Source organism: Leuciscus leuciscus (genome assembly GCF_965113295.1).
Source record: "Leuciscus leuciscus genome assembly, chromosome: 15".
In the NCBI taxonomy this organism is placed as follows: domain Eukaryota; kingdom Metazoa; phylum Chordata; class Actinopteri; order Cypriniformes; family Leuciscidae; genus Leuciscus; species Leuciscus leuciscus.
Genome location: NC_138739.1, coordinates 13090278 through 13104442, shown reverse-complemented (window position 1 = coordinate 13104442; position 14165 = coordinate 13090278). Strand labels below are relative to the sequence as shown.

Below are 14165 nucleotides of genomic sequence, written 5' to 3'. Positions count from 1 at the left end.
AAGAACTGCGGAAGAACATTGTAGTCGGAACTACTTCTCTCTGTTTATGTCTATGACGAGTCACGCAGGCACTGGGCTGCTCCGCAGAGGTGGCGACCCGAAACAGTCTAAAATAGTCGGAATATAAACACTTATTATAGGTGGACCATAGTGATTCAGGATGAGCCAAAAACAGAGTTTGGAAAATGGATTCATGATGTACTCGCTCATTTTATAATTTTTGTCCCTGAGTTCTATATAGGCAACCCCCTTTTCCCTGAGCATGTTATTGGCCAAGGCTTTCCGTCCCGGGCAAGAGCTTCTCATCTATTACAATCCTCCATAATACACAGTAGATGGCAATGGCATCATAAAGCCTGTTTTTTTCACAGATGATTCCTTTTAAAATATATTATTTTATATATGGTTTAAACCATTTTGCCCAACTAGAAGAAAAAAATATCAGGTACAATACCTTGAAGTGTCGAGTCAGACGCCACGCGTCATTCACGTGATTTTTGATAAAGGCTATTGCATTTTTATAGCTTATTGTTGGGGTTATTATTGTTTTTTTTGTTGTTTTTAAAAAAATAATTTTAATAAGCCTTGGCTACAGCACTGGTATACTAGACATGGTTGCCAACTCGATTGCGTCAACTGGTAGGCTATGAGACTGCTTCTGTAGATCCTGTAAATAGAACAATAGAAAAAAAACAGCCTACATATCTCTGATATCCGACATAATACACCTACAATCTGCAAACACAAGAACTATTAGGCTATAAACACAAAACAGTTTATGTCCTATAGGCCTACTTTACTATAGTTCGACGTTTGTTTGTTTATTTATTTAGGCCTTATTATTTTATTATTTATTCAATTTTTGTAACAGCAGCATAATAAACCATGATAATCCGTGTTTCGTTTGTCACATTCTAATGTTTCGGTTTTCAGCATATTTTTATTCCAAATGTTCAGCAGATATTAGTGAGCCTATTGCACATTTAATTTATTTAGCCTATTGTTTAATTGCAGTTATGAAGGTTTTACTAGTGTAATAGGACTTATTTATCATGATTAATGCAAACAGTCCTGGCTCCGCACATCAGATGACTGTTTCATTTACATGTTGAATTAAGCTACCCTTCATTTATTAATTGTAATTTTTATTGTGGTAGTTCAGTAATATATGGAGGACGAAACATGTAAAAGCAATAAATAAATACGCAAATGAATTAATGAATTAATAAAGTCCACAAAATTATAGAGAAATATAGTATCAATAAATAAATGTGCAAATAAATACATAATTACCTAAATCCACATCTTCCTGAATAAGTAAACCTATAAATAATGAAATGTGCGAGTTGATATTTATAATTAAATATATTAAAATAATGTTGGGGGAAACAAATTATGTCAAAGGAAATGCTAAACTGAAGGTTTATTGTTAATTCTCTGCAAAATTCTAGGCTAAATAATAATAATAATAAACTGTTTTAAGTATAATTCTGTTAACTGTCAGATCGCATGTCAATCAAACTTCGGCGAAACTCTAAAACTAAACATTACAATTCTAAAATGAAACATTACAAATATTATATATGTTACTTAAATTAGCCCAAATGTTTACAACTATGTTCTTTTGTGTTGGTCACGAGACTCCTAGTGGTGAATAGTACATATATGCTAGAACAACTTTTTATGAGTTCTTTATAAGTATCTGTGGATATGTTGACAAGAAACAATGGCAAACAAAAATGTTAATATGATCATTTGTGTAAATTAATATTTACTATTTGGAATGAAAAGCTAGACATAAGCAAGGTAAAAAAGCACATAATTGCTAATAAAACATAATTGAAGATCAGTGGGAAGACAATAATAATGAATGAGTGTGTGGAATGTGCTGGAAACACCCTGGCAGAAAACGCAGACGTCACGTTCGGACAGACGAACGAGTGATGTGGCAGACGCAGACATCTGTTACAAAGTCTTATTAAAGAACCGATCGGAAAGCCATATGCGAGCGTTTTCAGTTCAGTTCTCGTGCGTGATAAGGTCCTCAATAAGGATAAGGAAAACCTGAAATAAGCTCTTCACAACTACATCATCTACATTAAAATATTAAATTAAAAGAATAAAGATGTTAAATGTAAACTACTCACCACAGACAGAAACACTGAACATCTTGTGTTTGATTTTACTGTCTTGGCTGGTCTTTAGTTCATAAAGTCCAGTGTCTGTGTCTCTGGTGTCCTTGATGGTCAGAGATCCAGTCTGCTTGTCCAGCTTCAGTCTGTCCAGGAATCTCTCCTCAAGACCAGTGTCATATATAAAAACGATCCCTCCTCTGATTTCAGCTATGAGAGACCCTTTATCTCCAAATCTCCACTCTATGAGATCATCTCTGTGTACTTCAGTAACATCAGTGTTTAGAGTGACATCCTCTCCCCCCATCACTGACACTGTCTTCACTTCATGTCACAGAAGCACATAGAAACATAGAAATGAGGAGAATATAAGTGAATTTGCAGATGAACATGTCAGAAACACTGAGGATATACTGTGTGATTCTTCACATGTGCTCATAACATTTACTGTAATAATCAGTTCATCACATGGATGCCTTTTTAAACTAAATTATGAATAACAATTCACAATAAGGTTGCATGTGTTAATTTTAGTTACTGCCATAGTTAGCGCGAATAAACAGTTATTCCCAGTGCATTTATTAATCTTTTAACAAATGTATCAAATTATAATATATACATTTTTTCAAATTATACATTTTTAATATTAGTTCAGGTAGCCGTAAATGGCAACAACAAACAAAAAAAAAACCCTGATTTTCAACAGTAAGGTTGACAAGAAAAGAACCAAACCTTATACAATTGTTCATTAAGGTCTATAGTTCAATACTATAAACAGTTATTTAACATTGTAATAATATTTCTCAGTGTTACTATTTTTGATCAAATAAATGCAGCCTTGGTGAGAAGAGACTTCTTTCAAAAACATAAAAAAAGAAAACAAACAAACAAAATAAATAAATAAATAAATATATATTGGAAAGACATGTTTTATCTATTGTTTATTGTACACTACTGTTAAACACTACTGTTACTGTTTTTGATGTAAGATTTGTGTAATATTGTGAACAATTGTTACAATTTAAAATCACTGTTTAATTTATAAACTGTATATTGTTAATTTCATTTTAAACTGGTATATTTACAAATCTGTCTCGTTTATGGTTTTTATCACTCGTTTAGGATTGTCTTGTTTACCTTCATCTGGATTGTTTCAAAAAATGCTGCGATAAGATCCTTGCCTCTGCTCCATTCATTCTCCACTCCAGAACCACACCGTGAAAATTAAATATTTCTTTTAAATATTTTAATGCATCCTTGCTAAATAAAATTGTTAAATTATTATTGTTTTTTTTTTAATCAAACTTTTGAATGGTGGCGGCGGCTATAAAGAAACAACATGAGGATCAATGGGGAGGTCAAATCTGTCTCTTGCTAATCCTAATTTGTTCAAAAAGTTAATAGATCAACAGTTGAGCGCATCTTTCAACCAATTTCATTTAGACTTTTATTCACAACACTGATCAACGCACATCGATTTGAGTGTTTCATGTTCAGGTAAACGGGAGCTCAAACATGCGTGACACGCTAGAATCAATGATGTTTAAGTCTCATAATATTTGCACTTGCGTTTAATTTCAAACAATTAAATATTAATGGAATTCGCTTGAATGAATAAAGAGAAATTAAAATATTAATTTTTGGGATTAGAGATAATATGGATATAACTAATATAACTCATACTAATAACTAATATTAAAACTAATAGCTTTACATAAAGCTACATTTGTCAACATTTGTTAGGAAACCTGACCTAACAATATTATATAATTTATTAATCTAGTTCAATAATCATTTATAAATTTATTGATACATGTTTAACATAATAACATTACATTACTTAACATTACTTACATTAAACTAAATATGAAATATAAAAGCAACTCCAAGGAAGCAAGAAGACATAAGTTGTTGCAGATTTAAGTTTTTTTTTTTTTTTTACATTTTGATTCTATTGTGCACGATGTGAAATACAAACTTGTTATCTTGTTTACAAGCAATACATTTGTTACTGCGGAATTTCCTTCAATGTTCATAATAAACTTGTTTTCAGTTAACTTTTGAGGCTGGTTATTTGTCACCAATGGTATCGATTTAGTGTCAATATTAGATTCTGGTATTGTACCAAAGTCAAAATTGCAGTACAGAGCCAACCCTATTCTCTTGCTTTATCAGCTGTAATACTTACGCTTTTGTTTTTCTAGTTCAGAGATCTTGTGGCGATAGTAAATCACACCAGCAGCAGCAGCAGCAGCAAACACCAGCAGCAGAACCACAACTATTCCTGCTACAGCACCTGAAGACACACCTGATGCTGTAATGATAAAGACAGACATTAGTGTGAGTGTGTCTGATCTATAACACACACTATAAACATCAGCACTATATAACCTGAGTGAAGATCTGATACTGTAATGATAAAGACAGACATTAGTGTGAGTGTGTCTGATCTATAACACACACACTATAAACATCAGCACTATATAACCTGAGTGTAGATCTGATACTGTAATGATAAAGACAGACATTAGTGTGAGTGTGTCTGATCTATAACACACACTATAAACATCAGCACTATATAACCTGAGTGTAGATCTGATACTGTAATGATAAAGACAGACATTAGTGTGAGTGTGTCTGATCTATAACACACACTATAAACATCAACACTATATAACCTGAGTGTAGATCTGATACTGTAATGATAAAGACAGACATTAGTGTGAGTGTGTCTGATCTATAACACACACACTATAAACATCAGCACTATATAACCTGAGTGTAGATCTGATACTGTAATGATAAAGACAGACATTAGTGTGAGTGTGTCTGATCTATAACACACACTATAAACATCAGCACTATATAACCTGAGTGAAGATCTGATACTGTAATGATAAAGACAAACATTAGTGTGAGTGTGTCTGATCTATAACACACACTATAAACATCAACACTATATAACCTGAGTGTAGATCTGATACTGTAATGATAAAGACAAACATTAGTGTGAGTGTGTCTGATCTATAACACACACTATAAACATCAGCACTATATAACCTGAGTGTAGATCTGATACTGTAATGATAAAGACAGACATTAGTGTGAGTGTGTCTGATCTATAACACACTATAAACATCAGCACTATATAACCTGAGTGTAGATCTGATACTGTAATGATAAAGACAGACATTAGTGTGAGTGTGTCTGATCTATAACACACTATAAACATCAACACTATATAACCTGAGTGTAGATATGAGTGTATTTAGTGAGTAAATATATATGCTAATGACTGTTGTATATATAAACATTAAAACAGAGATGAAACAATTAAAAAATTTTAACAACAGTCAGTATTTATCAAAGATCTATTCACAGGTTTCAATGTAAGATACAAGCAAGCTCTTTTAGCTAATAAAATGTCCGGGTAAGAAGTTGTGAGCTCTGAAAGTTAATTTGGGTTGTTTTAAAGGATTGTTTCATGATTTGAGTCCATTAATGTCACATCATCTGAATTATTCATAGACAACTGATAAAAAAAATAAAAAAATTCATTAGACTCGAGTTACTCACCACTGACAGTAACAATGAATCTCTTGTATAACATCTGTTTGTTACTGCTGATCTTCACTGTATAAAGTCCAGAGTCTGTGGTTCTGCTGTTTGTGATGGTCAGAGATCCAGTCTGATGATCCAGCTTCAGTCTGTCTCTGAATCTCTCATCAGTATCATGTAATAGTGAGCTCTTTGCCTCTAAATCATGTTTAGCTATGAGTTTTCCTACATCTCCAAAACTCCACACTATCAGTTCATCTCCGTGTAGTTCAGTAACATCAGTCTGAAGAGGGACAATATCTCCCTCCATCACTGACACAGTCTTCATTTCAGCTTTAACAGCATCAATAACAGACTCTGCAAGAAACAGATTCATAGACACACTGATTAAACATGTTGAACTCTGTGACTGGCACTAGAATATCAGTTTATCTCATGGTTACTACACAGGGCATATGCAGATTGATAAAAGGTAATCAGTTTAGTACTGTATGTACAACAGTTACTTTTGATTGACCAATTTAATGATGTGTCTTTTCATAAAAGACCACAGGAACATTTCAATATTTGAAACACTACAATTGTATGTGTTCAGTAGACAGAATTACAACTCATAATTCTATACAATAATTGATCTTGCTTTGAATTATTTCAAAACTATTACCAATGGAATCAAACTAAAAATATTCTGACCAAACTGTGCGTAAAATGTAAGTCAATCAATATGAATTTACTTAAATTCGTAATATTAACTATAGTATATTAGCAGTATCACACTCGCCATCATGCTGCTGTTCAGTCATGTGATCATATGTGGCCCAATCACAGCTGTGATGATATTCAGAACAACAGCATGACTGTGATATTGAGAAACTACAATTCTGAAAGACTGTTGAGCACATAAGTAATATTTGCTGGTGAAATCTCAGCTTAATTCAGTTTAATTAATAAAACAAAACAAAAAAAATTAAAACATCTAACTATCGATAATAAAAGTATTCTCACCATAGACAGTAACATTGAATGTCATACGTGAGGTCCCAGAGTTGAGGTCGATCTGAAGTTTATAAAGTCAGTTTGGTAGTGATGCACCGAAATGAAAATTCTGGGCCGAAACCGAAAATTTAGGATGCACTTGGCCGAAAACCAAAACTGAAGCCGAAAACGGCTTTTTTTTTAAACATATATATATATATATATATATTTTTTTTTTTTTGCTTGGATTTAATGGATCTGAAAAAAAAAAAAAAAAAAAAATCACAAACCAATAGAATAATCAAACTTTTATTAAGTTACATAAAAAAATTCTTTAAAGTTTTTCAAGTTTTATGTTCCATCAAATAAAATTGTATTTTAACAGTTGTGCAAGAAAAGATCCACAATTATCTGAATGACTGCCCACAAAATCACAGAATGGCAGTGGGCCTCTATTCTGCTGCTGCATGTAAATAGGGCTGTCAAAACTGATCAAAAATGACGTTCGAATATTCCCTCTAAAAAAACTCATATATTTGAACATCTGGTTGCGCATTTTGTCAATGACACGCGCATTACGACAATAACAGAACAAATTAATACAAAGAGACATACAGTAACTACTTGTAAAGGTAGTTTATTTAAGCTTAAACATATTTGACAACGTATTACCTACACAAAAACAAGTAAATCAACTAATGGTCAAGACCGCAGACCTCACTCTCGCTCGCAGTCTCTCTCTCTCTCTCTCTCTCTCTCTGCGCTTAACGGTTTAAATGAACAACAACAATAAACAAATGTTGAGTGCTGATCAAGAGTTTTGTGCAAGCAATTTAAGGTTGCGACTCTTGTCCCAAATATAGCACGCTTCATTCAGTGATTTGAAACAAATATTATTAACATTAATTGAAGTTTTACAGTAGGCCTATTTAGAACCGACATCGAACGCTCGCAAAGCAGATAGCCGCGATTTCGGGTGGTGTATCAAACCTGTTGTTGAAAAGTTCTTTGGCACCATACCCCCTCTTGAGATTTTTGCAGAACAAATGTTACATATTGCAACTTTGGTGTCCTCATCTGAAACTTTAAAATACTTCCATACTGCTGACATGCTTAAAGGGAAACTCCACCGCTGGAAAGATGAATGTGTATTTAAAATAGGTCATTTATGTAGAAAAAATTTTAAGAAATTTTTTCATTTGGAGCTTTCTAGACTGAGAAAAGCCAGAAAATGTATTTTTGGCTTATGTGGATGAAAGACAACAACTCCCAGAATGTACTTGCTTCGCTGCCCTAGGAGGCCACTCCCAAGCCACACCTACCGGTAAGAGAGCGCAGTTGAAAACAACAAGGCAGGCTACTAGTGAGTCTCCGTGCCGAGTTTGCCAGGGATTTCGAGATCGCCCAAAATGTCTGGGATTCGGCTTTTGCGTTCTACAGTCGCCATTCATCATGTTTACTGTGGCGAGCAGGATGAGACTGAGGGCCGCGGGAGAACGGCGCGAGGCCGGTGGCGTCATTACTGAGACGCATCGGTCTCGTATCTTTCACGGAGGAGCGGGAATTTTCTTAGCAATGTTAAAACGCACATCAACCGATCACTTGTTTAGCGTTCATGTAAACACTACATTCAGATTCACCAATCGGAATGAATTCAGTTAGACTGAAACTAAAGGTGTGCATGTAAACAATGAATGGCGACCACAGAAAGCAAAAGCTGAATCCCGGACATTTTGGACGATCTCGACGGCCGGATATGTCCGGGAAAAAGGATGGTAACCCCTAATACTCAGCTTTCTCCACAAAACAAGAGCCTGCTAGCTTAGCTTCCAAAGAAAGACTGATCTGTGATAGGTCTGTTAGCACATTAAGTCCAACCCCCTATGGGCGGGTTTGAAAGGGTGGGAACTAGTGCTTGTAGTCTCAACAGAAATCCCCCCCTCTTACACTTCCTCCTACAATGACGCAAAATGACGATTTTTGCGTCATTGTAGGAGGAAGTGTAAGAGGTAAATAACGGATTTCTCCCGTCTCAGGGGAAAATGAGAAAATGTTGTACGACCATTCAATAGTATGACTGGGTTTCTAACATTGCAAAGCTTAATGCAAATGGGTGGAGTGTCCCTTTAATCTTTGATAGGCAGACACGTAATAACAGCTCGACCGTGAGTGAAACCTAAGCGCTTGTGCACGGATGGGAGGGGCGGGTGACATTCATTTTCGGTTTACGTTTTCGGCTGTTTTTTTTATTTCGGCCCGAAACCGATAATGGCATTTTCGGCCGAACATTTTCGGCGGCCGAAATTTCGGTGCACCCCTAGTGTTTGGTTCTCATGTTCTTGATGGTCTGAGATCCAGTTGCAGTTTGCCTCTAAATATGTCAATGTGACTAGGATATAAGATATCCTTTCCATCGATTTGAGCGATAGTGGAACCTTTATCTCCAAACCTCCACAGTCTCAGAATTATTCCCTGTGTTTCAGTAACATCAGTGTTTAGAGTGACAGATTCTCCCTCCATCACTGACACTGTCTTCACTTCATCTGCATCAACACCAAACACTCCTGCAGAACCAACAGAAACAGAAACAGTTTCTCACAGATTAAAACCATATAACCTAAGTAACACTTCTGGTAATGTTAGTGAACACATGATACCCTTCCCTGTGTATTGGCGAACCGGCTTTGGACCAATATATCGGGCCTTACACCTTGCTCTCAAAAGTGTATTTATATTGGAATCTGTTTCAGAAATATTTTGAAGAAGGTATTATTTTTATTTTAACAGCTTTTGAAGCTACCAAGTGTTCATGTATGCAGTAACCCCAGCCAGCACACCCATGTGGGGCCTGGGCCATGTGGGGCCTTAGTATCACCTGGGATATCTAATTGTGTCCCAGCCAGTTTTGTAAGAAGCTGCTCACTGCAGAGCAAATGGGTGGAGCTTACATGTAGCTCCTCCTCACTAGACCAGGGAGGAGCAGCGAATGTAATGTATGCCTGATGGGTGGAGCTAGAATATCTAACCACACCCTACCCATACCCACAACAACTATATCCCTCCACACCATTAGAGCTCCAGAGAGGAGGAGCAGAGGGTTGTTCCATAAAACAAGATTAGAATACAAGCCAGGCTTATTTTGGTTAGTCAGACTTATTGTCGGTGGATTCTGTTTCATAAAGCAAACTTAAAATAGTTCAAACTCAGTTACCCTGGCAACTTATGCTGGGAAACTAGCCTGGTCCAGGGCAGGCTAACTGTCAGGCTAAGCCTCAGCTGTTACACAGATCCTCTAACACTGACCGACAAGAACACAATGATATTACCACTGACACTCTCTCATACCATTATTGGACTTTATTAACCACTATTAGTCCAAAAATAAATACACAGTATACAGAAAATCAACTTAAATAAGGCTACAATGATAAATTAGTCAATATAGACCTAGGCTATATAGATAGATAGATAGATAGATAGATAGATAGATAGATAGATAGATAGATAGATAGATAGATAGATAGATAGATAGATAGATAGATAGATAGATAGATAGATAGATAGATAGATAGATAGATAGATAGATAGGCCTAAATACAAAATATATACTACAGGTTTTCTTTTTTTACTGGCTGAATGTTTTGTGCCCAAGATTTAATTAGATTGTTTTAAAGATTTATGAATACATTTCTCTCTGGTTTTGTTTGGCAGCTGTAGTATATGTTTATGATTAGAAGAACATTAGAACACAATCTGAAAAAAGCTTTGTAAAGCAGAAGTTAAAATCACAAAATTAAAAATAAATAATTACAAAAGCAGAGTATAAATTTTAACTGGTAAGATGAATCCGAGGTTATTGACAGTATATTAGCCTACATTTGATTTACCCCATTACAATAGTCCCTTTACAGTTATTGCTGTCATAAAAATACACAGGTTTAAAATTCTAAATAAGGGACATCTAATGTCCAAATAACTAATATTTTAGTATATATATATATATATAAATGTACTTTATTATGTCTTTCAATTCAAACACATTTAACACAATTATACAAATTGACAGTTCCTTTAAAGACATCATATGATAATACCCACCAACACATAGCCTAAAAACACACGATTAGAACAATAACCAAAAAGTACATAGACACTTTTACATATGATTTAAGGGGGAAAAGAAAAAAACAATAAATAAATAGTAATAAAAATTTAACATTAACATATTTATATCAAACTCTTATAATGACACATAATTCTTAATAGTTATTCAAGTAATATTATTTGAATATCAAATATTCAATATTAAATAATTAAATAAATAAAATAACAAATAACTAGAAATAAAAGGGAGGGAGGGTTATATAAAAATGTAGTTAATGTAGGCTAATATTCCTTTATTTTATGGAATATTCTTTGATTTTAGAGTTGCACATATCTTTTCAAAATGTATACATTTGCTCTTAATTTAATGTTATCCTCTCCATAATGTACTTTAGAAACTAAATCTACTCATTTAAAACTGGGGATTCTTGCTTTCTCCAAAAAAATGTTGCATTAAAAGCTGTAATTCTCAGCATTCTAAATAAGTAGGCCTATATGCCATCTTTATTAAAGGAGAAGTTCACTTTTGAAAAAACTTTTGCTGATAATTTACTCACCCCCATGTCATCCAAGATGTCCATGTCTTTCTTTCTTCAGTCGAAAAGAAATTAAGGTTTTTGATGAAAACATTCCAGGATTTTTCCACATATTATGGATTCCATTGGGACCCAAACGGTTCAAGGTCCAAATGACAGTTTCATTGCCGCTTCAAAGGGCTTTAAACGATACCAGACGATGAATAAGGGTCTTATCTAGCGAAACGATCGGTCATTTCAAAAATAAAATAAAAAGTTGACGTTTTATAAGCACAAATGTTCGCCTTGCTCTGTTCTGTGATGCGCGTTCGTGACGTCACGTAATACGCAATTACGTTGAAAAGGTCAAGTTTGATGTGTTTACAAATGTGCGGAAGGAGGACCATATAAACATTTTCAAATGTATTTGTGTCAGTTTATCGTTTAAAATGCCCATTTCGTGTGCGCATCCTGAGTGTTTTAATATTAAAAAGCCAAAAAGAACATTTTCTTCAATTTTTCAAGCGTGACCTTTTCAACGTAATTGCGTATTACGTGACGTCACGAACGCGCATCACAGAACAGAGCAAGCCGAACATTTGTGCTTATAAAACGTCAACTTTTTATTTTATTTTTGAAATGACCGATCGTTTCGCTAGATAAGACCCTTATTCATCGTCTGGTATCGTTTAAAGCCCTTTGAAGCGGCAATGAAACTGTCATTTGGACCTTGAACCGTTTGGGTCCCAATGGAATCCATAATATGTGAAAAAATCCTGGAATGTTTTCATCAAAAACCTTAATTTCTTTTCGACTGAAGAAAGAAAGACATGGACATCTTGGATGACATGGGGGTGAGTAAATTATCAGCAAAAGTTTTTTTAAAAGTGAACTTCTCCTTTAAGTAGCATAGGTCCTATACCCAAAACTATATTTTGTATCTTTATATATTTAGTTTCTTTAAAAAAATCTTCCCTGAATTAGGCTACTTCTGTTCACTGAAGTAGCCTACTTCTGTTCACTAGAAGTTCACTGCAACTTATCCAACATCCTAAAGATAAATTATTATAATTAGAAGATATTTCTAGTGTTATAAAATATCGCATATTAATTTTCCAAGCAAAATGTATATTTTAGTCAGAATTTTTGCGCTCCTATTTGGCGCGCATGCACGCAGCAGCGCTCGTTCAATATGAAAATTAGCAGCAAAATGGATACATTTGCATGACTTTCGAACATTTACAGATGGAGAATATAACTGTAAAATGTAAGTTTTGAACTGAGGGGGAAAAAAAACATGTCACAAATGCATAAAACAGCACAAAATATACGCTGTTTGATGATGGATCGATTTGATCCACGATCGACCTCTAGGGCTGCTTCAGAAACGCGTGCACACGCAATTATCTAGACTAGATAAACCTGGATCAAATTAGTGAGATTGCGTGAGCTTCAATTACTTTTTATGGAACCACTTTAGCCCCAACTCATTTGTTAGGCTCATTCAAGTCTGGTTTTGGAGTTTAATCCCCGCTTTTCTAAGCGTCTCTTTTATGGAACAACCCTCAGGTCGTCATTTGACTATGAAGCAGTGGCGGCTTGTCAATAGAGGGCCCTAGGGCGCCGCCCCATCCAAAATCCAGAAATATACATGTACAATAATGATATAAAAATACAAAAATAAAATAGTTTACTCATACGATGTGCCGGCTGGTAGTAAAAAGAGCCTCAGCATTTAATAAAAACTGGCTTTAATCGGTTAGCTATTTTCTATGTTTTTCAATATGTTCAATGCTGTTTCAAGAGCGAGGGACGCCGGACAAATGGATGTCTATCTGAGACCTTAAATTTTCGGGTAGCATGTGACCTGAAGCTGGTCTCTAATTGGTTTCTTCTAGATTCTCCTCCGGACGCAGGTCGTTGAGTCCCTGGCGAATCAGAATTGGATACATGTTATTTTATCCAATCTAATTGGTTCTCGTCACCTGTGATTCAACTTTACGCTCTTGGCCACTACTGCGAGTGCGTGGACGACACCGTCACAACCTTGCTAGGCTGACCACTTTGGTAGAAATAATGGCAGCAGTTAATCCAAATTCTGTAATTTATTTACAAAAAAAAACTTTCACAAGGCTTTCGCTGGAAGAAGAAAAAAAAAAGGATAAAGGATCTCAGACCGGACCAACCAGATTTACAAATCCAGTAGCAGGCCAGCGACAGAGGACGAAGCTAAACGAAGTTTTGTGGACAACAAGAGGTAAGAGACCTCAAACATCTATCTGAAAAATATACCTATTCCAGCTGTTTATGGAGAATAATCTCAAAGAAGTCTTTTTTTTCCCGAAACTGTGACTCTCCTAAAAGTTCTCATTACCACACCCATGACCACGGCTGAAGCTGAGAGGTGCTTCTCAACCTTGAAAAGAATAAAAACTTTTCTCAGAAACACCATGACCCAGGAGAGGCTGAATGCACTGGCATTGCTGTCCATGGAAAAGAGACTTGTTACTGAGATGACTGAATTTAATCAGAGAGTAATTGGGAAATTTGCTGGCCAGAAAGAAAGGAGAGCAAAATTTATGTTCAAGTAGGAAACATGCTTTTTGGTACAGCTTTGTGTTTATTTAAAAAAAAAAAGAATAATTATAACCAGCCGCCACTGCTCTGAAGTGAGTACCACTTGAGTTTTGTCCACAGTTTCCATGTAAGCTCCACATGGGTTGGGTATGCACACTACAGAGTGTTAATTGTAACACTGAATACTTATAGTATGTTAGTTATTATCTAACACTAGATAATTAAGTGATTAATTGAGTGATGACTGAGCTTTATTGACACTTTGCACGTGACGTCACAAGTACTGGCTGGCGGGCAAGAACGT

General features: G+C 35.2%; 3 protein-coding genes and 1 long non-coding RNA gene across 5 annotated transcripts in view; 2 read left to right on the top strand and 2 right to left on the bottom strand.

The window, feature by feature from the left end:
- The window catches only part of LOC309476094 (cell adhesion molecule CEACAM1-like), a 161225-nt gene that overhangs the window by 5575 nt on the left and 141485 nt on the right, over positions 1–14165 (top strand). The gene's annotated exons all lie outside the window — the stretch shown is intronic.
- LOC309476146 (uncharacterized protein) overlaps positions 1–14165 on the top strand; it is a 122742-nt gene that overhangs the window by 72389 nt on the left and 36188 nt on the right. The gene's annotated exons all lie outside the window — the stretch shown is intronic.
- Positions 1–14165, bottom strand: part of LOC309476002 (uncharacterized protein) — a 33065-nt gene that overhangs the window by 16293 nt on the left and 2607 nt on the right. For both annotated transcript variants that reach the window (XM_082139075.1, XM_082139076.1), the window contains exons 2-4: positions 5709–6047; positions 4321–4446; positions 2148–2456 (exon numbers count right to left, since the gene is read on the bottom strand). In XM_082139075.1, the coding sequence (XP_081995201.1) occupies positions 2148–2456; positions 4321–4446; positions 5709–6047 (774 nt within the window). The remainder of the gene's footprint in view (positions 1–2147; positions 2457–4320; positions 4447–5708; positions 6048–14165) is intronic.
- Positions 4636–5702, bottom strand: LOC309476480. Its single transcript, XR_014198192.1, has 2 exons — positions 5379–5702; positions 4636–5192 (listed from the first exon to the last, which is right to left on the bottom strand). It is a non-coding gene; the product is annotated as an uncharacterized lncRNA (long non-coding RNA).